This window comes from Budorcas taxicolor, chromosome 7 (genome assembly GCF_023091745.1).
Source record: "Budorcas taxicolor isolate Tak-1 chromosome 7, Takin1.1, whole genome shotgun sequence".
Taxonomy (NCBI): domain Eukaryota; kingdom Metazoa; phylum Chordata; class Mammalia; order Artiodactyla; family Bovidae; genus Budorcas; species Budorcas taxicolor.
Window position 1 is genome coordinate 15,926,704 of NC_068916.1, and position 23,138 is coordinate 15,949,841.

General features: G+C 54.5%; 2 protein-coding genes across 7 annotated transcripts; one reads left to right on the forward strand and one right to left on the reverse strand.

Moving 5' to 3' along the window:
* Positions 1–841: 841 nt before the first annotated feature.
* CNN1 (calponin 1) lies at positions 842–8,698 on the forward strand. The gene is made up of 7 exons (XM_052643411.1): positions 842–968; positions 2,992–3,113; positions 6,595–6,661; positions 6,831–6,968; positions 7,165–7,275; positions 7,731–7,877; positions 7,970–8,698. Exons 1-7 carry the CDS (start codon positions 906–908, stop codon positions 8,213–8,215), a joined length of 894 nt encoding a protein of 297 aa, XP_052499371.1. The 5' UTR covers positions 842–905; the 3' UTR covers positions 8,216–8,698.
* Positions 8,699–13,446: 4,748 nt separating this feature from the next.
* Positions 13,447–19,415, reverse strand: ELOF1 (elongation factor 1). Of its 6 annotated transcripts, none has more exons than XM_052643781.1 (5): positions 19,368–19,415; positions 18,676–18,757; positions 14,587–14,720; positions 14,337–14,407; positions 13,447–14,086 (listed from the first exon to the last, which is right to left on the reverse strand). In XM_052643781.1, exons 3-5 carry the CDS (start codon positions 14,700–14,702, stop codon positions 14,022–14,024), a joined length of 252 nt encoding a protein of 83 aa, XP_052499741.1. In that variant the 5' UTR covers positions 14,703–14,720; positions 18,676–18,757; positions 19,368–19,415; the 3' UTR covers positions 13,447–14,021. The 6 variants fall into 6 exon arrangements, with proteins under 6 accessions (XP_052499741.1, XP_052499743.1, XP_052499742.1 ...); XM_052643783.1 differs by having other exon boundaries at positions 19,358–19,394; XM_052643782.1 differs by having other exon boundaries at positions 19,352–19,394.
* Between the last annotated feature and the right edge of the window lie 3,723 nt (positions 19,416–23,138).

The window sequence follows — 23,138 nt, forward strand, 5'->3', positions numbered from 1 at the left end:
AGGCACCAAACCTGTGACACCTGCAATGGAATTTCGGAGTCTTTTACTGGACTGCCAGGGAATTCCCAGGCATTATTTCTTCTGATCCTCTCAACACTCTCCTGAGCACTATCATTACTCCATTTTCCAGATGTGGCAACAGGGGCTTAGAGAGGACTGGCCTACATTTATAGACCGCTGGTGTCTGGACTTAAATCCAGCGTGGCACTCATAAACTACCACAGGTGGTAGTCCTGCCTCAAGACTGGTGAGAAATGAAGAATGATGACCTCAGAGACCTGGAGAGATGGCCTCAGAATCAGACAAATAGAAATTAAGAGACACAGCTGGAGTCCCAGTAAACAGGGGAGAGTGGGGCAAGGTTGGTCTCTGTCTGGCCAAGCAACTGAAAGGGAAAAGTGTAAGTCGCTCAGTCATGTCCAACTCTTTGTGACCCCATGCACTGTAGCCGGTGTAGGCTCCTCTGTCCATGGAACTCTCCAGGCAAGAATACCAGAGTGGGTTGCCATTTCCTCCTCCAGGGGATCTTCCAGACCCAGGGATCGAACCTCGGTCTCCTGAATTGCAGGCAGATTCTTTTCGGTCTGAGCCACCAGGGAAGCCCCTGGCCAAGCAACCCCCCCCCCCCAAAAAAAGAATAACCCAGACCGCCCCCCTAGGTGGAAACAATGACACAATCAGCTCCCAATACCAAGGCCCTGACATCACGAAGGGGGGGTGGCCGAGGTGGGGGGCGCCCCGCCCCTTGGCAGGTCCCTACGGCCAATGGGACGGGCTTGGAAGAGGCCCGGGCCGCCTCCAGAGCTTCAAAAACGTGTGAGGAGGGAAGAGGGTGCAGACGGAGCTTCAGCTGCTGCCGCCGGCCCTAGCGCGCTGCCACCGCTGCCCACCCACCACCAACCAGCATGTCCTCGGCTCACTTCAACCGAGGCCCCGCCTACGGGCTGTCGGCTGAGGTCAAGAACAAGGTAGGGCTGGAGGGCCTCCCACCCCAGCCTGGCCCACTTGCCCTGCCAGGCCAGAGGCCCGGCTCTTGGGGTTCCCTGGACCCCCTTCTTGCCTGTCCCCCCTTCTTGCCTGTCCCAAGTGACTTGGAACCTGAGACAGAAAAAGGACCAACATGGGGAGGGGGCTGCCTACCTCCTTGGCCTGAGCATCCCAAAGCCCTCAGCTATACTGTTGGGGTGTAAATGGGGTGTGGGCACGCAGGCACTCACAGGTAAACTGAGGCAGTGGGTCCACTGGGAAAACCCCGCCTGATCAGGGTTCCCTGTTAACCTCTTTGTTCCTGGGGAGTGGAGGAAAGACTTGATTTTGCACACTCCTGGCCTGACTCCAGAGCTGGGGTTCCTGGGAGGTGAGGCCCGAAAGTGTGGGGAACTGTGAAGGAAAGGGAGACAGCTGGGGAAGGGCAGAGGGTGGGCATTAGGGACACAGTGAGATCTGATTTTGGAGCTGAGAAGACACATGGCTTTCATGCTATGATGGGTAAACTGAGGTTGAGAGGGGAGACAAGTCTCTCAGGTCCTATATAAGGGAGGTGAAGAATTGGGCCCTTGAACTTGCTCCCTCCCCCCCATCAAAATGGGGTCAGCGTCTCTAGGGCTGCAAATTTGAAGTCTCCAGCCCACTGGAACGCTCCCATGAGCGCTGCTAGGGGAATAATCCCTGTCCCATTTAACAGAAAGGAACACTGAGGCTCGGATCGACTGTTCCACAGGCAGGAAGGGAGGAGCTGGGATTGGGCACTCGGGTCAGGGGGATTCTCGGGGCTGGAGGAGGGGGCAGGTGGGGGGCGAGTGCTCGGGCGGGAGACGGATCCCAGCGCCGCGCCCCCCCTTCCCCCAGCGCCGGCCCCAGAGCCGTGAGGAGCCGCCGCGCCATATAAGGCGGCCTCGGGAGCCCGGCCCGCGGGGCCGCGCTATATAAGGGCCGGTTTGCTTTATAAAGCCGGGCTGGTGGGGAGGGGGGCGGCAGGGCCGGGGCCAGGTGAGGGGGCCGCCCCTCCTCCTTCCCTCCCCCCAGGAGAAGGGGCAGCCGGTTCCCCCAGGGGCCGGGGGCCAGTCTGAGCTGGGGTAGAGGGTTCTGGAAATACGGAGAGGGTGCGAAGTGGGAGAGGAGAGGAGGGAGAGACGCAGACAGATTCTGGAAGTCTGAGACATGAGAGAGACGGATGGGGGAGGGAGAGCCTGGAGTGAGATAAGACGGAGACAGGGATGAAGAGGCGGAGAGAGGGCCGAGTCCTCCACTCCCACCCCCACCCCCCATCAGGAGAAGGGAACCTGGAGTCGGAGAGACAGAGAGAGACCTACGAAAGCAGAGATGGGCGAACCACGAGCCCCACCCCCAGCCAGACAGGCAGATTTGGGGACAGGATGACAGAGCCAAGGAAAGAGCAGGGAGAGAGGCTGAGGACATCCTGCGATGGGGAGAGAGAGAAATACAGACATGCGTGAGGCCCGGAGTGAGACAGAGACAGACCCTCTCCCCCAGCCAGAGAGGGAGCCCCAGCGCTGAGGACCTGGACAGACACCGAGACAGGGATGTGAGGCAGACCAGCCCCCAGCAAGGCGGCATGCGGGGCACCTCCTTTGGGCTCCTCCTCCCCTGCCTGAAGCATCCAGGAGAGGGAGGGGGCAGGGCCAGGGGAAGCTAAGCCCCAAGTTTGGTCTGGAGGGGGAACCAAGAGGCCAGGCGCCGACCCCACCCAGCTCTGAGTATCTCTCTCCCCACCCCTTAGACCAAGTTCTCTGGTGCCAAACCTCAGAATGCCTGGAATGGCCCCCTGGGCAGGTGCCACCTCAACCCTGGTCCTCAGCGCCCCCCCCTCACCCCCCGCCACCCCCCTCCATTGGACGCTGGGACAGAATTGCCTTAGTTGGGAAGGGATGAGGGAAGAGATTGGGACTAGGGAGCCTTGGATTGGGCCAGCGAGCCAGCCCTACTCCCCGCTGTGTCCTCACCATTCTCTCTCTGCCCCCTACCCCCCAGCTGGCCCAGAAGTATGACCACCAGCGGGAGCAGGAGCTCCGAGAGTGGATCGAGGGGGTGACGGGGCGCCGCATCGGCAACAACTTTATGGACGGCCTCAAAGACGGCATCATTCTTTGCGAGTGAGTGGGGACAACCATGGCCCACTTGGGCTGCCCCCCAACCCCTCATCTCAACTCCTGAACCCTTCAAAATGACCATGAGCTCAGAGCTTGGACACTTGATACCTGACACCTCCAAAGAGAACTCTGAGGTGGCAGATAATCATTGTACCCATTTAACAGTAAAGTAAACAGAGGCCCAGTTAGGTAAAGCACGTCACCCAAAGTCCCATGCTGTTCCAACAGAAATGACTTCAGAACCTAGAGTCTGAACTGCCAGGCATACAGGGCAGCCGCATTTATTGTCTCCAGAGTTCCAAGAATGGGAGGTCACAGCTAAAAGGCACCAAGCCACATTCCCCCTGGAGAAGGAAATGGCAACCCGCTCCAGTATTCTTTCTTGCCTGGAAAACCTCATGGACAGAAGAGCCTTGTGGGCTATAGTCCATGGGGTCTCAAAGAACCGTTCACAACTTAGGGACTGAGCGCACACACCTGAGGGGTGTGCCACAATAATTTCAGTGGGTCCTGATTTTCTCCTCCTCTCAAAACCTATTCACCAAGAGAGAGGCCAGCCCTCACAATTCCCAAGCCCTGACTCTAGATTCTATCTTCTAGATTTTACCACAATCCTATTTCTGGGTAGGAACCCTGAGTCCAGCCCAGGGTCTTGTCTGCATCTCTGAGTCTGACCCAGGGCAGGGTAACCATGTGGGCCAGAGGTTGTGCTTGGGAATCTTCCAGAAGCTGCCCAAAGGCACCTTGTTACCAAGCCCTAGCTGCTGGAAAGGGAGGGACTGGGGGGATGCTGTTCAACCATATCCAAGGAATGGGGGGATGGTCTGATGTCCCAGGCCATAAAGAGTGCAGACCCACCTGTTTATGGAGGAGGCACATTTATGGAGCACCTGCTGTGTGCCAGCCAGGTATAGGCACTGGGGATAGTGAACAAAATAGACTCGACTTGGGGCGCATAGAGAACTTTAGTCCTGATGGAGATGATTGAACAAATAATTGATGAAATAATCACATACGGGCCTGTGGTGGGAAGTACCATGGGGAAAAGTCAAGCTGGGAAGGATGGGGGGCGGGTGGAGGAATGAAGTGTTGCTGTTTTGTACAGAATGGCTTGGAAGCTCATTCTGAAGAGGTAGCTTTGGAGCAGAATCTCGGATGAAGTGAGGGAAGTTGCTGCTGGGGCATCTTAGGGAAGAGTGGGTCAGGTAAAGGGGACAGCCAGTGCAAAGGCTCTGGGGTGGGAACATGCATTATGGGTTCAAGGATGCTGAAGAGGCTGGAGTGACCAGGGAAAGTGGAGGGAGTTAGCTGGGGACCAGATAGTGCAGGGTCGCTGTGTCATTCATGCTAAGGAGTTAGGCTTTTATTCTCAAGGCACTGGAGTGTTTTGAACTGGGTAGTAACTGGAGTTTTTTTTTTTTCAAGGTTCCAATATTTTCTTTTAATTGGAAGATAATTAGGATTTTTTGAAGTATAGTTGATTTACAGGCTTCCCAGTTGACACTAGTGGTAAAGAATCTGCCTGCTAATGCAGCAGATATAAGAGATGCCGTTTCCTTGGGTTGGGAAGATCCCCTGGAGGAGGAAACGGCACCATACTCCAGTGTTCTTGCTGGGAGAATCCCATGGACAGAGGAGTCTGGTGCTCTATAGTCCATGGGTTGCAAAGAGTCGGACAGAGCTGAGCCTCTGAGCACATAGTTGATTTACAGTTGTGTTCACGCCTGCTGTACAGCAAAGTTATACAAAGTCCTGCTGTATAGCACAGAAAACTATTTAATATCCTACAATAAACCATAATGGGAATTCTGGGGACCACACTGCACAGCTTGCAGGATCTTAGCTTGCAGGATCAAACCCTGGCCCTGCGGGGTGAGAGTGCCTGTGTGCTCAGTCGCGTCCGACTTTTGGGACTCCATGGACTGTAGCCTCTCAGGCTCTTCTGTCCATGGAATTTTCCAGGCAAGAACACTGGAGTGGATTTCCATTTCCTCCTCCGGGGAATCTTCCTGACCCAGGGATCAAACCTGAGTCTCCTGCATTTCCGGCATTGGCAGGCAGATTCTTTACCACTAGCGCCACCGGGGAAGCCCCTGGAATTGTTCTAAGAAGGGCATTTAAGCTGTAGGGTTAGGAGCCTCTGGAGGGGACGAGATGGAAAGTGGGAGCCCACAGGGAGGCCATGGCAGGATCCCAGGAGAGAGACACTGGTGGCTCAGAGCGGGGTGGAGGTGGGCTTCTGGAAGTCTTCAGGAGGCCGAGCCAAAGGAATTGCTGAGGGATTGGATGTGGAGTGAGGAAAAGGGAGAGGAGTGTCAAGGGCAGTGGAGGGCTTTTAGTGAGCTGCAGAAGATGGAGGGAGTTCTGTAGGGGGAAGTGGATAGCAGGAGTCTCGGTGCAGTGCATTTGTTTGAGACCCACATGTAGTGGGGAGATGGGCTTCCTTGGTTGCTCAGACAGTAAAAAATCCCTCTGTGATTCGGGATACCTGGGTTCCATCCCTGGGTTGGGAAGGTCCCCTGGAGGAGGGCATGGCAACCCACCCCAGTATTCTTGCCTGGAGAATCCATGGACAGAGGAGCCTGGCAGGCTACAGTCTATGGGGTTGCAAAGAGTCAGGCATGACTGAGCAAATATACTATTACTCCGTGGGGAGATGGAATGGAGAGTGGGAGGTGGGCTGCAGGAAGCTTTGAGGGAGTCATTGGCATATGAATGATATTTAAAGTCAAGAGACTGGGGACTTCCTGGTGGTCCAGTGGCTAAGACTCCACACTCCCCATGCACGGGGCCTGGGTTTCATCCTTGGTCAGGGAAGTGGATCCCACATGCCACAACTTAGAGTCTGCATACTGCAACTCAAAACAAAACAAAACAAAAAACCTCCCACATGCCACAACTAAGACCCAGCGCAGCCAAATAAATAAAGGCAAGAGGCTGAACAAGATCACCGGGGTGATGGTGGCCTGAGAAGAGGCCCCAGTGCTCAGCTGTGGGCTCTTCCAGACGTAGTGGTTGGAATGAGAAAAGGAGCCTGGGGAATTTCCTGGTGGTCAAGTGATTAGGACTCAGGGCTTTGAACTGCTGAGGGCCCAGGTTCAATCCCTGGTCAGGGAACTAAGATCCTACAAGTGGTGCAGAGCAGCCAAAGGTAAAAAAAAAAAAAAAAAGAAAGAAAGAAAATGAAAATGAAACATGGTCACCAGTGAGGCGGGGGCACCCCAGAAGACTACTCTCCACCTCCTGTAGGGAGACTTTCTGACCAGAACAGGTCCAGCTTCCTGAGGTTGGCTTTCCATCTGGGTCCAGCCCGCGTGTTTGGGTGGTTTGTGGTGGGACTGTCTCTGAGGTCTGACTGCAGTGAGAAACCCCAAAAAGTCTGGCGCCTCCTGATTGTCATCCTGATCCCTGGTCCCGCTGGGCTGGGCTTGGATACGGGCAGCAGGGAGTCCCCTGCCTCAGCCCCCTCCCCTACGCCTTGTAGGTTCATCAATAAGCTCCAGCCAGGCTCCGTGAAGAAAGTAAATGAGTCCACCCAGAACTGGCATCAGGTAAGCCCCGATTCTCAACTCTTTAGTCTTGTTAACTTTCTGGCCCGTAGCCCCCTCCCACTTCCACCCGTAGCCCCGCCCACCTCCACCCAGCCCCGCCCACGCCCCGCCGCCCCGCCCCCGCCGCCCCCCCGCCCCCGCCCCCTGACCGCTGCCGGCTCCCCTCCAGCTCGAGAACATCGGCAACTTCATCAAGGCCATCACCAAGTACGGGGTGAAGCCCCACGATATCTTTGAAGCCAACGACCTGTTCGAGAACACCAACCACACGCAAGTGCAGTCCACCCTCCTGGCCCTGGCCAGCATGGTGAGTGTGGGTGAAGGGTGGGCGCTCTGGGTTGGGATGTGGGTGGAGCTTCTTGTACCCCGCCCCTTGCATGGTACTCCCACCGCAGTCCCTGCTTGGCGGAGAGAGGGAAATCGGGTGCCTCTCAGGGTTTTCAATGCAACTGTGTGGCCCAGAGGCTCTTTTGTCAGTCCCTGGCCCTCCCCTCCTCACCCAGGCCAAGACGAAAGGGAACAAGGTGAACGTGGGAGTGAAATACGCGGAGAAGCAGGAACGGAAATTTGAGCCAGAGAAGCTAAGAGAAGGGCGGAACATTATCGGGCTGCAGGTATGGCTCTTTCCTCGCCTGGGTCTTGCTGATGAGCTGTGGTTGAGGAGGGCACCCTGGTCCCTGCAGGCTTTGGTGGGTTGGAGCGGGTACAGAATATGTGGTCTTTAGGAAACCCTATGCTTAGCATTTTCGGTACCTTAACTCACTCCTCTTACAGTCCTAGGGGGTGGTTACTGTTACCGTCATGCCGTTTATACAGATGGGAAAACTGAGGCCTGGAGGTTAGCACACTTGCTAGGATTGCTCAGGTGATGAGTAGCTGAACCCTGGAAATCAGGCCACTTAGCAGTCATATGACACACCTTCTCTGAGCCTCAGTTTCCATTCTGTTGCCCCAGGGGGGTGGAAACAGGGCCTCATTAGAGGGCCATGTGTCTGCTGACATCAGTTGTGTCTGGTCGCTTTCGGTGGGATCCTGTAACCCCCGGGTGACTCTCCTCCTGGCTCCCTAGATGGGCACCAACAAGTTTGCCAGCCAGCAGGGCATGACGGCCTACGGCACCCGGCGCCACCTCTATGACCCCAAGCTGGGCACGGATCAGCCCCTGGACCAGGCCACCATCAGCCTGCAGATGGGCACCAACAAGGGAGCCAGCCAGGTGTGTTGCGGGGCAAGGGGGGCCGTGCACGTGGCAGGCTGGTGGGGCTCTCACGGTCCCCCATGGCCTGACTGTTGCGCTGCCCTCCGCAGGCCGGCATGACTGCACCAGGGACCAAGCGGCAGATCTTCGAGCCGGGGCTGGGCATGGAGCACTGTGACACACTCAATGTCAGCCTGCAGATGGGCAGCAACAAGGGAGCTTCGCAGCGGGGCATGACAGTGTATGGGCTGCCCCGCCAGGTCTACGACCCCAAGTACTGCCTGACGCCTGAGTACCCTGAGCTGGGCGAGCCGGCCCACAACCACCACCCACACAACTACTACAACTCCGCCTAGGGCCCCAGGCCTCCTGCCTTCCCCCAGGGAGGCTGGCTGCTGCTCTTGGCAGGGCCTAGCCCGGCCTGCCGACCCCCTCCCCCTGCATGGCTCCTCTGGCCCCCAGGCACCTGCCTACAGGGTTAGCGTTTGGGGGGAGCAGAAGGTGGGGGGGGCTGTGGAGAGGGGGCTCCTCCCTGGTGAGCTGCAGGGTCCAACATGGAGCTGGGTGTTCCCCACAGCACCCAAAGGACGCACTGAGCAAAGCTACCCCGCTGTCCCCCACTCCCCATAGCTGGGTTCCCCCCCTGCCAGGACAAGAAGCCCTCCCAAGCGAAGCCCGCAGAGCCCAGGCTCAACCCCTCCCTACCCCATTCCTGCAGCGGGCGCAAACTGCATGCCCAGACCCCTGGCGGACACACTCAGTTTGGTTTGCAGCTGGCTTACGGGGTGTGACAGCGGCGTTTGTGACGCGAGCACTTTCTTTTTCTACTTCACTGGAGCACAATAAATGGCTGTAAAATCACGCGAGGGGCCTCCCTTGTGGCTTGGTCAGTAAAGAATATGCCTGCAATGTAGGTGGACTCGGGTTTGATCTCTGGGTTGGGAAGATTCCCTGGAGAAGGGAATGGCTACCCACTCCAATATTCTTGCCTGTAGAATTCCATGGACAGAGGAGCCCGGCGGGCTATAGTCCATGGGGTCACAAAGAGTCGGACACGACTTAGCGACTAAACATCATCAACCATCACAATCACCTGAGCACTTAGGGCCGCTCTGTCCAAGGGCCTGTGTGGCTGCCGCGCATGCTCAGGGTACACTCCATTTCCTGCACACACATCTGCCCAGGGGCACACACACACACACGCAGGCACCCTAAGATATACATACTGAGCTCACAGTACTCGGTGGACCCAGGACTCGTACCCCCCCCAAAAAAAATCCACACAAATGCACACTTCATGTGTATGGTATACACACACTCCCTGCAGCCTTAGTGCACACACCTTTTCACACACAGATACTCACACGTGCAGTACACATGCCTACCCAAGACAAAAACACACCTTCACACACTCAGCGCCCAAGTACCTACCCTGGGAGCCTGTGGGTCATGTCGAGGTCAGCACTGGGATGGGTGAGATACGATGTGAATCAGTTTTGGAGCCGGCCAGCCAAGTGACCTTGGGCAAGTCACCTCCCCTCCCTAGGTCTGTTTTCCCATCAGGAAAATGATGACATTAAAGCCTGTGGGAGTCACAGGAAGCTTCACTGAAATGATGCCTCCAGACAGGGGATGGTATTTGGCACTGATCATGAGAATGGACCACAAGCCTAGTCCTGGAAGCCCCTGTGGGCAGAGAGAATCCTTGAGTCCTGGAGTAGACTATGGGGCTTCCATGGTGGCTCAGTGGTAAAGAATCCACCTACCAGTGCAGAAGACTTGAGTTCAATCCCTGGTCCGGAAAGATCCCCTGGAGGAGGAAATGGCAACCTACATCAGTATTCTTGCCTGGGAAATTCCATGGACGAGGAGCCTGTAGGGGTACAGTCCATGGGGTTGCAGAGTCAGGCATGACTGAGCGACTAAACCACCACCGAACTGTGGGGAGGTGGGAGGGGACAGGGCAGTGGGGAAGATGGGCACTCCGGATGCCCAGGGCAATGGCTTTTTTCCAACTGGCACAGAGCAGTTAAGTAGCTGACCACAGGGTGCAGTTGGCCTGTGTGCCTGGCTCACACTGTGCCCTGTGCTCAGGGCTCATCTCCAATCCTGGCCTGCCAGCCAGGGATCCCAGTAGCCTGGACAAGGTCCCAACTCTCCCTATCTCAGGGGAGACCCCACTCTTCTTGCTTTCCTGCCCGGAAGTTACCCACTGCCAGGGTTCCATGGAGAGGATGTGGTCTGCCATGCCGGGGGTTCAGAGCAGTCCACCTCCCCAGGGTGGGCTGGCGGGGTGGGGCGGGGCAGGGCAAGGCTGGAATGGGGGGAACTGCTGGGATGGACATCAGAAGCCCCCTGTGCTTGCACAACCCCTGGGGCCTCATAAAGCAGATTCCAGGAGCTCTTGGCTTGGCTACCCTGAGTCCTGCTCCCCCAGGGCCAGTGGGGGGAAGCTATGCTGAGGAGGATCCTTGCCTGGCCCAGGGCCCTGCCTCCTCGGGAAAACAGCACCATATTAGCACTTAGACTGTGAGACTGGGGTAGGCGGGCCCTGGTTGACAGAAGAGCAAGGCCCCGGTTGACAGAAGAGCAAGGCCCCTTTCCCTGGACCGCAGAGAGCAGCCCCCGACCCAGGTGCCTGTCCAACCACTCTATGTCCACTAGGTCCTGCCTTGGCCGCGGGATCCCACCTGAGTGAGGTCTTGGAAGGGAAGGTAGGAGCACCGGATTGGGGGCATGTCAGGGTGGGGTGGGCCTCAGGGAACACCCGTCAGACCCAACGGCTGGGCCTGGTGGCTAGGGCTTCTGGCCAGCTCAGCATCTTCCTCTGCTGTTCATATTCCTTGCTGCCCTTGTGTGTCACCATCTTCTGGCACCGTGTCAGGAATCACGCTGGGCACCTCTGTCCTCAGGGTGGCCCTGGGACAGTTTCCATCATCCTTCCACTTGCTGCCCAGGCTCATGGGGCTGCGTGGAGGAGCTTGCGCTGCCCCGTGCTGCCAGAGCACCAGGACTACCAGATTGTCTGGGATCTCGCCGTCCGCTTGTTCAGGTGTGTTTTTGTTTCCAACACCACCAATCAGTTAACTCAATTCTGACATGACCTGAAGACAGCATCTGATCCCACAGGATAAGGGTTCTGTTCAGGACTGACCTTTCCCCATGTCAGGAGCCAATCACAAGTCCAGGTTGTTCCCTGTGCTTCTGACCGACCGACCAGCTATAGATCGGGGTGGGAGGGTTCCCTCCACCCACTCCTCAGATTTTGTTAATTTACTACACTGGTTCACAAAACCTGGAGAAATATTTTACTTTTTATTAGATCACTGGTTTTATTATTACTTTGGTTTTATTATGGAAGGATCAAACTCAGGAGGAGCCAGAAGGGAGGGGCATACAGAGCAAGGCGTGGGAGGGGTGTGGAACTCCCGAATCCTTTCCATGTGTTCCGGCACCTGTAAGTGTTCACCAAAGGCAGAAGTTCATCAGATCTTGTTCTCAAAGCACTTGATCTGTAGGTCCCCTTGTTGTTGTTCAGTTGCTAAGTCATGTCTGACTCTGTGACCCCATCGATTGTAGCCCTTCAGGCTTCCCTGTCCTCCTCTATCTCATGGAGTTTGCTCAGATTCATATCCCCAATGGCTCAGTGGGTATAGAATCTGCCTGCCGTGCAGGAGACAGAGGAGACATGGACTTGATCCCTAGGTCAGGAAGATCCCCTGGAGAAGGACATGGCAACCGGCAACCATGCCAGTATTCTTGCCTAGAAAATCTCATGGACAGAGGAGCCTGGTGGGCTACAGTCCATGGGGTCAGAGTTGGACACGGCCGAGCAACAAATATGTCCATTGTGTCAGTGATTCTATCCAACCATCTCATCCTCTGCTACCCCCCTTCTCCTCCTGCCCTCAATCTTTCCCAGCATCAGGGTCTTTTCCAGTGAGTCAGCTTCCCATCAGGTGGCCAAAGTATTGGAGCTTCAGCTTAGCATCAGCCCTTCCAGTGAATATTCAGGTTGATCTCCTTTAGGCCCCTTCCCAAAGGTTGGTAGGTTGGCTGAGAGTTCCTACTCAGGAATCAGCCCCATGCTGAGGCTGCTGAGTGCTCAGTCACTTCAGCTGTGTTAGTTATTGAGCACTTAATGCATATTAAACACTATGAGGGGCTTCCCTCGTAGCTCAGTTGTTAAAGAATCCACCTGCAATGCAGGAGACCCGGGTTCGATTCCTGGGTTGGGAAGATCCGCTGGAGAAGGGATAGGCTACCCACTCCAGTATTCTTGGGCTTCCCTTGTGACTCTGCTGGTAAAGAATCTGCCTGTAACGCAGGAGGCCCCGGTTCAATTCCTGGGTTGGGAAGATCCCCTGGAGAAGGGAAAGGTTACCCACTGCAGTATTCCGGCCTAGAAAATTCTATGGACTGTATAATCCATGGGGTCACAAAGAGTCAGACACGACTGGGCGACTTTCACTTTACTTCATACACTGTGGGTAATGCTGATTTGCTGTTGTCTAGCCATTCAGTCGTGTCCAACTCTTTGCAACCCCACAGACTGCAGCCCCCCAGGCTCCTCTGTCCATGGAATTCTCCAGTCAAGAATACTGGAATGGGTTGCCATTTCCTCTTTTAAAAAATCTTCCTGATAGGGATTGAACCTGGGTCTCCTGCACTGGCAGGTGGAGTCTTTACCACTGTGCCACTTGGGAAGCCCCAAGGATGTCTAGGGCCCCATTCTAAATCACCTCATTAGCATAATCTCACCAGTGAGCAAAAATGGGCTCTTTATGAATGATGAAGATACTCTGGCTGCCCAGGAAATTCCAAGCGTTTTAGCTTTGTGCCAGGATCCAGGGACAAAGACCAACATTTCTTTGCAGTGGAAGCTTGCAGTCCCAACCCCTGGGACTGCAAGGCAAGTGCCAAGACCAATATTTGTTCCACTGAACCTGTGCCTCTGGCCCCATCTCCAGTCTCCCCACCAGCCTAGGACAACAGTCCGGTCCCTATTCCCCTCCAGGGATCCTCACCCCATTCAGCCCCGGGGAAGCCAGGAGTTGTTCCCTTAGCCTGGACCCTGGACTCATGAGTGAGACCCTGGGCTGTGAAGCCTGCTGGCTGTGGGACCCTGGGCCCATGACCTCGTTATCTCTGGCCTGCTTCCTCACCTGTGAGCATCTTCCTCCCAGGGTGGCTGCTGGAACAAGGCGGGAAGGCAGGCACATCTGAGAGCAGCCTCAGGAAACAGGGTGGCCCTGGAGCCTGACCTTCTTCGGGGGGGTCCCCCAGGAAGCCCTCCCTGAACACCCCACCCCCACCCTGGGCTCTGCTGGCCCTGGTTTCCACCGTGATTGTAAATGCCCGGCCAGGTGCCTGTGCGTTCATCCCTGTCCCCTGAGCCCAGCTGCCCGGGTTTCACCGTGAATGCTTGTAGAGTGGATAAAACATGGGGTGCTTTGAAGGACTGACCGAATCCCACTTCAGACGGCCGGCTGGGCCACCTCTGAATGCCTCAGTCTCCCCTTTTCCTGCGTTGAGCCCCTGGGTCTGACCCAGAGCCCACAGAATCAGAGCACTGGGAGTTCTTCACTTGCTGCTTTATTTAAGGGCTTGTGACAGACAGCTGTCCCCAGCCCAGCCCCTCCCGCCTCTACAAAAGCGAGGGAACATGGAAACAGGCCGCCCTGCCAGGGGGCCCATGGGACTGTGGCTTGAATCCCAGCCCAAGGCAGCTGGGGAGGGGGAGCAGTCAGTCCTGTTCAATGGCCAAGTGCTGGTGAGGTACAGGAAGGCGCTGGAGCGGCTGGTGGCAGCCTGTTGGGCCTGCCCTTGCAGAGGGGGGTCAGGACGCAGGCCTCTAGAAAACATGGCCCTGAAGCCGGTGGCCCAGGTGCTAGAGGCTGGAGCCAGTCAAAGGCTTGTTGAGCAAGCATTTCAGGCCCCCGGGGCCACACCACCCTTCAACTCTACCGGCTTCCCACGAAGACTCCCCTGCAGTCTCACCTGCAGCCACGCATGCACACAAACACATACACACATACCCACTCTGCACACACTCACACTGGGGGCTGCAAAGGCCCTGGACCCACACCCTGGACACCCTGGAATGTCTCTCGATTGGTACCCAGTGGGTGGGGCTGCCAAGGGGGTGGGCCATCTGTGTCGCTACTGATTGGCAGCCTCGCAGGCATCTATCCAATCGCTGTACACGTCCACTGGTTCTGACAGATCTGAGCCGCTGTGGTCAAGGGCAACTGGTAGCACTGGACCCCTTTCCCACGTTTACTTTTCTGTAGCTCATGCCACTGTTAGCCAGACCACTGCCCTGAATCCTGTTCACACCACATAAGTCAGCCCGTGGCGCTGGTTCCTCTTGGTGGCCACGCCCCCAGGGCACGCTGCAGGGCTCGAGCAGCCCACTCTGGGCTGCCCAGAACCCCCAACCCATCTCCTGGAAAAAGCCCGGTTTCCCAAGGATACAAGTGATGGGCGTCTGGAATTCCTCTAGGCATACAGTACAAGAGATCACTCCGGTGTTTCGGGCTCGGTCCCTGGAAAAGGAAACGTGCAGGGACTAGTGAAGGAAGGGGCCTCTGTCTGTGGGTGATGATCCCCCTAAGCAGGAGGGCTTGGGGCAGATTGGAGGATAGGGTAGTGGTGGGGGTGAGCCACACCCCAACTGAGGAAGGAGGAAGTGGCCCCGGGAGGCAGGCTCCCCGGCCCCACTCACATTTTCACATCACAGGACTTCTCGTGGTTGCAGAAGGGGCAGGTGAACTGGGTCTCCAGGGTGCCTGTCATCTTCTTCTTGGGGGGTGGCTTTCGTTTCGACTTTCTGCGCCCCATGTCTGTAGGGGAGTGAACCTGTGGGCAGAAGGGACAGAAGTCAGTGACTCGTGGGCCCCATGCAGCCCCCCAGCCCGATGCCCTAGGAAGCAGGCTGGCTGCCTCTGGAGAAGGGAGGTCTTGCCTGAGGCTCCCAGGGGCTGGGCAGGCAGACCACTTCAGTGCACTGTGGGGTCAGGTGGCCTGGATTCTAACCCCAGCTCCCCCACTCCCTGCAGGATCCCAAGTGGGTTCCTTAAATTCTCTGTGCCTCAGTCTCCTGTCTATGAAGTGGCATGAGGTTTCCATCTGAGCCTGGTCTCACAGGGAGGGCGAACAGGACATATGGTAAGAGCCTGGCCTGTCTGCTGCCAGCACCTACACAGGAGGCCACCGTTCCTCGTGAGCATGAGACTCTGTGAAGGTCAGGCAGGAGTGCTCAGGAGCCAGAGCTTTTATTCAGGCTGCTCCTTCTGTCACGGGACAGGCCAATGCCACCCAGGAGGAATGACACTGAAAGTATGTGACAGAGCCTTCTGGGGGGCCCCTTGGGCAGGCTCTTTGCAGATGAGGGGCTGCTGGACAGAGAAACGGGGACATGGATTTGGAGCAAGGAAATGCCATATAAAAGGCTGAGGGCCTGGCCAGGGTTTGGGGACCATGTGGGTTCAGCAGAGGGGCAGGCTGGGGGGAGAGAGGGGCTGGGGAGGGAGCAGGTGGGAGTGTTCTGAATATTTGGATGGATGCTGAAAGCTGTGGGGAGTGTAGGGATGAAATTGCTTGGTGTTTTAAAGAGACCAAGGAGGGACTTCCCTGGTGGTCCAGTGGCTAAGACTACACTACCACTGCAGGGGTCCTGGGTTCGATCCTTGGTCAGGGAATTAGATTGCACATGTCACAACTAAGAGTTCGCATGCCACAACTAAAGATCCTGCATGCTGCAACTAAGGATTCCGCATGCCGAAACGAGACTGAAGATGCTGCACGCTGCATCTAAGACCCGGTGCAGCCAAATAAATAAATAAATAAATATTTTAAAAAAGAGAAAGAGAGGGACCAAGGAACAGGATGGGTGGAAAGCCTGGGTGAAGAGGAAGACAGAACCAGGACAGAGTTGTTCGGGGAGAAAAGCAGCAGTGGGTGAGCGAGACAGAGGGGACAAGCCAGTGGTGAGCATGTCAAGAACGAACAGTCCAGTGGAGCGGGTGAGCAGTGTAAGAAGGAAGGGTCTGGGCTGACTTCCAAGGTTGTGGTGGGGGACGGAGGTGGCAGCTCAGGGGAAAAGGGGCCCTGTTCTCTGATGTCTGACACAAAGGAAGAGCACGGTGCTGGGGCAAACGGCACGTCCAGGGGAAGATGCCTCGAGGCAGGTGGACAGGGAAGCGGCAGCAGCTACACTGAGTGCAATCTCCCATGTCAGGCGCCGGGCTAACCTCCCGAAGCGCCCCTCCCACCCCCACCCACCCCTGATTCTGGTCTCATCCTTCCATGACTAGCAGAGGTCAGCAGCCTGCCAGAGAAAGACCAGTGTTTCATTCACACGTGTGATCACTCTCTATCTGATGTTCTTGTTCTAAACTAGGGGTGCTTCCAATTCACTGAGTAAACTGAAGGAGCTGGCGGTGAACATCCACAATCCACAAGTCACCAGGACCACCCACTTGACCTTCCCCTTTTGCTATGGAAGAACGGCCCTGCTCCCCCAAAACAGTTTGTTACCTTGAGCCTTGGATCCCAGCATCACACTTGCTCTCCACTGGATCATTAATGAACACACTTGGGATGACTTTGCCCATCATTAAAAACAATCTCTTCATTTTTACAGAGTTTTTCTAATAGAGCTGTCTGCCTTCTCTCCGGTTCTCACTCCGCTGCCCCTGCCATGCCGTCCACCCCACGGGGCAGTCCCCACCCCTCAGCACATTGGACACACCAGTTTCTCTGCCTACCCTTTGCACAGGGCTCTCAAGACCCAGGACTCTCCCCACTCACTCCTCAATGGCAGGCTCTGGCAGTCTCTGCTGCTGCAACCCCACCCCACCTCTCTAATTCGCTAAGGACAGTGAAGCCACTCGTTCAGTCTCTGGGCCCCTCCCTTGTCCAAATACATTCACCTCCATGGAGATCACACCCCGTGTCACTGCTTCCACTGCCTCCTCTGAACTGTAGCGTTCCTGACCACCTGCCTCAGCCACACCTGATGCTAACCAATGTTTAAACATGACCGGTCCAAAACCCAGCTCCAAACACCTCAATCTGCTCTCCTGCAGTCTTCTTCAGCTCAGCAGACAGCAAGTCTGGGTTTTTCCAAAAACCCTGGACTCGACCTCAGTTCCTTTTGCCTCCTCTCACACCCCTTATCTCACCCTGATCCTACTGCCCTACGTTTGTTTTAGGCCACACCTTGAGGCATGTAGGATCTTAGTTCCCCCAATCAGGGATGGAACCTGCGCCCTGGCAGCAGAAGCTCAGATTCTTAACCACTGGACCGCCAGGAAAGTTCCCTACTGTTCTACCTTTAGAAGATGCCCAGCATCTGACCACTTCTCACCACTCCCAGGGCTGGTTCTGTGGTCTGAGTCCAGAGTCCAGGTCTTCTCTGGCCTGGATGATCACAACAGCTTCCTCACTGGTTCCTGCCCACCACCCTCAGAGTGTGAACTCCTTGTGGGCAGGAATTTCTGTTTTTTCTTTGTATCCTCAGAGCCTAGAACAGTTCGTGTTCAACAAATATTTACTGAATGAATGAACCAACCAATGCCAGGCCTAGAGCAAGCCACAGCAGTGCTGTCATCAGGGAAGGTGAGGTGTCTGCTCTTGTGTAACTGATATTCTGGTGGAGAAGACAGACCCTTAAGCTAACTAATAAGGGAAAAAATTTCAAATATTGACAAGTGCTCTGTGTGTGTGTGTGTGTGTGTGTGTGTGTGTGTGTGTGTGTGTGTGTTAAGTCACTGCAGTCGTCTCTCTTTGTGACCCTATGGACTGTGGCCTGCCAGACTTCTCTGTCCATGGGATTTTCCAGGCAAGAATACTGGAGTGGGTTGCCAGTTCCTTCTCCAGGGGATTTTCCCCAACCAGGGACTGAACCCAAATCTCTTACGTTTCCTGCATTAGCAGGCAGGTTCTTCACCACTAGCAACACCTGGGAAGCCACTGGCAAGTGCTATGAGGTTAATAAAACAGAGCGACGTGGGGCTTCCTCGGTAGTCCAGTAGCTAATGCAGGGGATATGGGTTCCATCCCTGGTCTGGGAAGATCTGACATGCTGCGGGGTCACTAAGGCTTCATGCCACAACTCCTGAGCCTGTGAGCTGCAACGAGAGGCCACTGCGATGAGACACCTTTGCAGTGCAACTAGAGAGTAGCTCCTGCTCACCACTAGAAAAAGCCCGAGCGCAGCCACAAAGACCCAGGGTATCCAGTAAATAAATAAAATTAAAAACAAAAAACAAGGCTATGTGAACTTTTCTGGGACACGGCTACTTCACTCAAGGGTGGAGCCTGAAGGATCCCCTGGGGAAGGGTCATTTAAAATGAGGACTGAACGATGAGAGAAAGAAAATCCACATAAGACAGTGCAGGCAGAGGCTGGAAATGCTTCAGTTGTAAAGGCTTCAAGGAAGCACCAGCTTTTCTTGAAAAACAGAAAGAAGACTGGTACAGCTGAGGCCCAGTGAGCAACAGGGAGATGGACGTGAGATGCAACGGAAGACGAAAGCAGCAGGCTAACCACAAGACCCGGCAGGCTTTAGTAAAGCATAGCCACTTCGGCAGCCCAGGCTCCCACCTTTGGCCAGAGTGTTTTGTTGAAAAAATTTCCCCAGAGCGAGACCCTGGGTACCACCTGCCACGGAATCACCTGGGGGCTGCTCAGAAAAACGCAACTTTCTGAACTTCACACCAGATGTCCTTCAACTAGAATGTCAGTTCTGCGGGTTAGGGTAGGAGCCTGATTTGTCCATGGCTGGAATCAGCAGCCCTGGTGGCTCACCTGCTAATGCAGGAGACTGGGGTTTGATCCCTGGGTCGAGAAGATCCGGTGGAGAAGGAAATGGCGACTCCAGTATTGTTGCCTGGGAAAACCCATGGACAAAGAAGCCTGGAGTGTTGCAGTCCATGGGGTCGGACAGGACTGAACAACTAAACAACGACGAATCAGCAGCAAGCCTAGCGCCTGGTATGCATTAAGTGCCAAATAACTATCTGCCGAATATATAAACAAGTCTCCTGAAGCTAGAGATGGGCCCCAGAATCCCATTTTTCCCAGTGACTATAGTGCCCCCCAACTACACTGCAGAAAAGGGGTATGGACTGACTGCATGTAAAGTTCCAGGGACCGGGGACTATACTTAGGTGGCGACCTAAGTCCAAAGCGCGCCAAGAAGATGGAAGAGAGCTCAGCCATCGCCCCTGGTGGAACTCAAGAGGCGGTGGGAGGACTGTTCATCCAGGCTCACCGAAGCTTTGGTGTCGCCTCCCGCCAGCCGCCGGTAGCATCCAGGCCTCCAAGCAGCGGGCTGGGACCGGCAGGGACCTGAGGCAATCAAATTCCCCGATGGGCCGCTCCCCGAGCCCTGGGCCCTCGGCGCCTCCTTCAGGACCCCGTGAGCGCCCTGGGGTCGCAGAGCGCCCAGCCCCACCCGGCCCCAACGTCCACCCGCGCGAACCTTTACCGGCACTCACACCCTTGTTGCGACCGCCTCGTTCACCCGGGAGACAGTGACTTCCGGCTCTCGGCGGAAGCGGAAATCTCTTACCTCCCCCGCGTTCTCATCCTCCCGAGGCTGGGACTGCCCAGCGGAAACCCCGCCTCCTCCAGCATCTTCTCTGTGCGCACGCGTACTCCCATTTCGGGCCCGGCGGCAGGAACGCGTTGTGCCTGCACGAGGGCCTGACCATACTTGGTAGTCAGAGCCGGCGCTTGTGGACACAACTTTGGTGCGCTCTCGCACTGGCAGTTACCGCGTTTCAGGAGAGGTGGACCTGGCCATAGTAGCCAGGGAAAGGCAGCTTCGCCCTTGGCCGCAGCATCTTCACTTATCTTCTCTCCCAGTTCAAGCCCCAGCCCTTTGCAACTCACATGGGCCTCCCAAACGTCAGCCACACACATATATCCCAGTGCTAAGGACATGCGCAGAACTGTGTGGCTGAATCAGAGTGTGAGAGAAGCTTGTAAGAAGCTCTTGTCAAACTTTAACAGGAACCTGTGGATCTTATTCTAATACAGATTCTGGCTCATTAGGTCAGGAGTGGGACCTGGAAGTCAGCCTTTCTAACTAACTCCCTGGTGATGTTCTGTCTTGTTGCTCAATTTTGAGTGTGGAAGCTATAATACATGAGATTGGACAGGCAGTAAGGGCGAGGGGAGGGGAAAGCAAAGCTCCACAATTTCCACAATGTAGTGAAGAGGCTGCCGCTACTTAGCAGCAGCAGCAGTGAAGAGGCTGGTCAGAAACATAACTTGCGGACGACAGCTGAGGAAGGGTCAGGTGGAATGAACTGAAAGAGCAGCATTGACATATGCGTGCTGCCCTGTGTAAGACAGCTAGTGGGAAGCTGCGGGAGTGGGAGGAAAGCTCAAGAGGGAGGGGACATATGTATACTTATGGCTAATTCATGTTGTACAGCAATACAACATTGTGAAGCAATCATCCTCTAATAATAAAAAAGAAACATAAAGGATCAGTTGCTACACTGTTCAGCTCAGCAGAGGGGAGTGTGTAGATTTCAGAGCATATGATGGTGAAGAAGGTTGCCCAGCTAGTCTGGCTTTCCCGGGAGACTGCTGCTCAGGATGAAATCCAGAGGCTGCGTAGAAGTTACACAAAAGTAGAACTTAAAAGGGGGGACTTCCTTGGTGGCCCAGTGATTAAGAATCCACCTTCCACTGCAGGGTACCGGGGTTTAATCCCTGGTTAGGGACCTAAGATCCCACATACTACTGGGCAGCTAAGCTGATGCTCTGCAACTAGAGAGCCCCCAAGCTGCAACAAAAACCCAGCACAGTCAAAATAATTTAAAAAAAAGAAGAGGGAGTGAAGGAGAGAGGAGAATCAAGGTTGGAAACCCTGGGTGCTGCCTCTTACTCAGAAGAGGAAAGGCTTGAGAGAACTGATTTGGAGGAGAGGTCAAGGGTTGTGTTTGGCTGTGACAGGTTTGAAAGAAGCAAGAGAGGGCATGGAAAAGTCTTTGGAAGGGATATTAGGGGCTGAGAAGAAGAAGTTGGATGTGATTTTGAGAGTCATCTACATATGGAGGTGATTTAAAGCCTTGGGCCAGAGGAGGTCACATGGGGTTTCAGGGGTAAAGGGCAAAGTGCAGCAAAAGAAGGCTAGAAGGAGACCAGGGGGTGCTTTTCTGGTGACTCAGTGGGAAAGAATCTGCCGGCCAATGCAGGATTTGATCCCTGATCTGGAAACATCCCATATACCACAGAGCAACAGAGCCCATGCCCCACAACTATTGAGCCTGTTTTCTAGAGCCCAGAAGCCACAACACTAAGCCCACGTGCTCTAAGTACTGAAGCCCTGTGCTCTGCAACAAGAGAAGCCGCTGCAATGAAAAGCCCTCATGCTGCTCTCTGCGCGAAACTAGAAAAAAGCTTGTGCAGCGACTAGGACCCAGCACAGTAAAAGAACAAATAAAATTATTAAAAACAAAACAAAAGTGGAAGGAGACCGGGAACTTTCTTGGTGGTCCAATGGCTAAGACTGTGCTCTAGATGCAGGGGGCCCGTGTTTCATCCCTGGTCAGGAAACTAGATCCCACAGGTCGCAACTAAGACCTCGCACGGCCAAATAAATAAGTATAAAATAATCAGTTTAAAGAAAGGGCTCCCCAACCTTAGAGATTAGGAGGAGGAGCCAGTAAGAGACCGGAAAGACCAATGAGATTGGAGGAGAAAGATGAGGGTTGTCCTCTCCTAGAAGTCTCCAGAAAAAAAGTATTTCAAGACAAGAGTGATCAACTGTTGTCACATGTGGCTGGGAGTTTGAGTAAGATGAAAGACAGTTGACTGTTGACTTTGGCAAGTGTTTGGTCCCTGGAAGTCTTGATAAGAACTGTTTCATGGAGAGTGTTTAAGAAAAGAACTTGTAATGAGATTGTTTCCGATAAACCTATCTCCAAGAAGTCCTCTAGGGGGTAGTGTTACTCTGGGAACTGCCAAGCTTCACCCCAGGAAGTGCCTCTCTGGAGGACTCTCATCTGGCTTGTCTTGTCTTAACTTGTTCAGTCCCTCAGTCCCACTGACTCTTTGCGATCCCATGGACTGCAGCACGCCAGGCTTCCTTGTCTTTCATCATCTCCCAGAGTTTCCTCAAACTCATGTCCACTGAGTTGGTGAAGCCATCCAACCATCTCATCCCTGTTGTCCACTTCTGCCCTCCATCTTTCCCAGCATCAGGGTCTTTTCCAATGAGTTGGCTTTTCGCGTCATTGGAGCTTCGGCTTCAGCATCAGTCCTTCCAATGAATGTTCAAGGTTGATTTCCTTTAGAATTGACTGGTTTGATCTTGCTTGTGGAAACCTGATACACACATAGTAGTAGTAGTAGTGTTAATCGTTTAGTCGTGTGGGACTCTTTGCAACCCCACGGACTGTAGCCTGCCAGGCTCCTCTGTCCATGGGATTCTCCAGGCAAGAATACTGGAGTGGGTAGCCATTTCCTTCTCCAGAGGATCTTCCCGACCCAGGGATCGAACCTGGGTCTCCTGCATTGCAAGCAAATTCTTTACCATCTGAGCTATTATCTTATACCATAATGTTGCCTTGCAACTTGATATTTCCTCTTGGTAGTGGTCAGTACATCTACAGGTAGCTACTGCATGACTGCCATAGTATATTTGGACAATTCTATATTCCCTAATGATTGCCAAGTTCACCGGTTGTTTTTTTGTTTTCTTTCCTTTTTCCTTTCTTCTCTTTCTCTCTTTTTCTTTTTTTCTTTCTCTCTCTACTTCCTTCCCTCCTCTCACATCTTCATGAAGATATAATTGACAGACAAACTGCACGTTTTGACAAATACATACACCTGTGAAACAGTCTCCCTAATCAGCACAGAAAATGTTTTCACCCTCCCCCCGCAAGAAGTTTCCTTATGTCTCTTTGTAGTCAATTCCTACCCCACCCCCCAGCCCTTGACACCAACTAATCTGTTTTCAGTTCCTATAACTTTGTGCTCTTGAGGAAGTCACATAAATAGAATCATACAATATGAAGTCTCTTTGAGTTTGGCTTCTTTTACTCAGCTTAGTATGTCTGAGACATGTCTATGGTTTTTTTGTTTTGTTTGGTGGGGGGCTTTGGAGCTTAGGAGGATCTTAGTTCCTGGACCTGGAACTAAACCTGTGTCCTAGGCAGTGAAAGTCCTAACTGCTGGGCCGCCAAAGAATTCCCTATGTCCATGTTGTGTTTGACTTTCCTAGTGGCTCTGGTAAAGAATTTGCCTGCCAA

Excerpts from the sequence above, each read along its gene's own strand:
- ELOF1 (XM_052643781.1), bottom strand. The coding sequence starts at position 14,702 with ATGGGGCGCAGAAAGTCGAAACGAAAGCCACCCCCCAAGAAGAAGATG. Across the intron at positions 14,408-14,586 it reads AAGTCCTGTGATGTGAAAAT|GGACCGAGCCCGAAACACCG; the intron begins GTGAGTGGGGCC and ends TTCCTTTTCCAG. Across the intron at positions 14,087-14,336 it reads ATTCCAGACGCCCATCACTT|ATCTGTCAGAACCAGTGGAC; the intron begins GTATCCTTGGGA and ends ACAGCGGCTCAG.
- CNN1 (XM_052643411.1), top strand. The coding sequence starts at position 906 with ATGTCCTCGGCTCACTTCAACCGAGGCCCCGCCTACGGGCTGTCGGCT. Across the intron at positions 969-2,991 it reads CGGCTGAGGTCAAGAACAAG|CTGGCCCAGAAGTATGACCA; the intron begins GTAGGGCTGGAG and ends CCTACCCCCCAG. Across the intron at positions 6,969-7,164 it reads TCCTGGCCCTGGCCAGCATG|GCCAAGACGAAAGGGAACAA; the intron begins GTGAGTGTGGGT and ends CTCCTCACCCAG.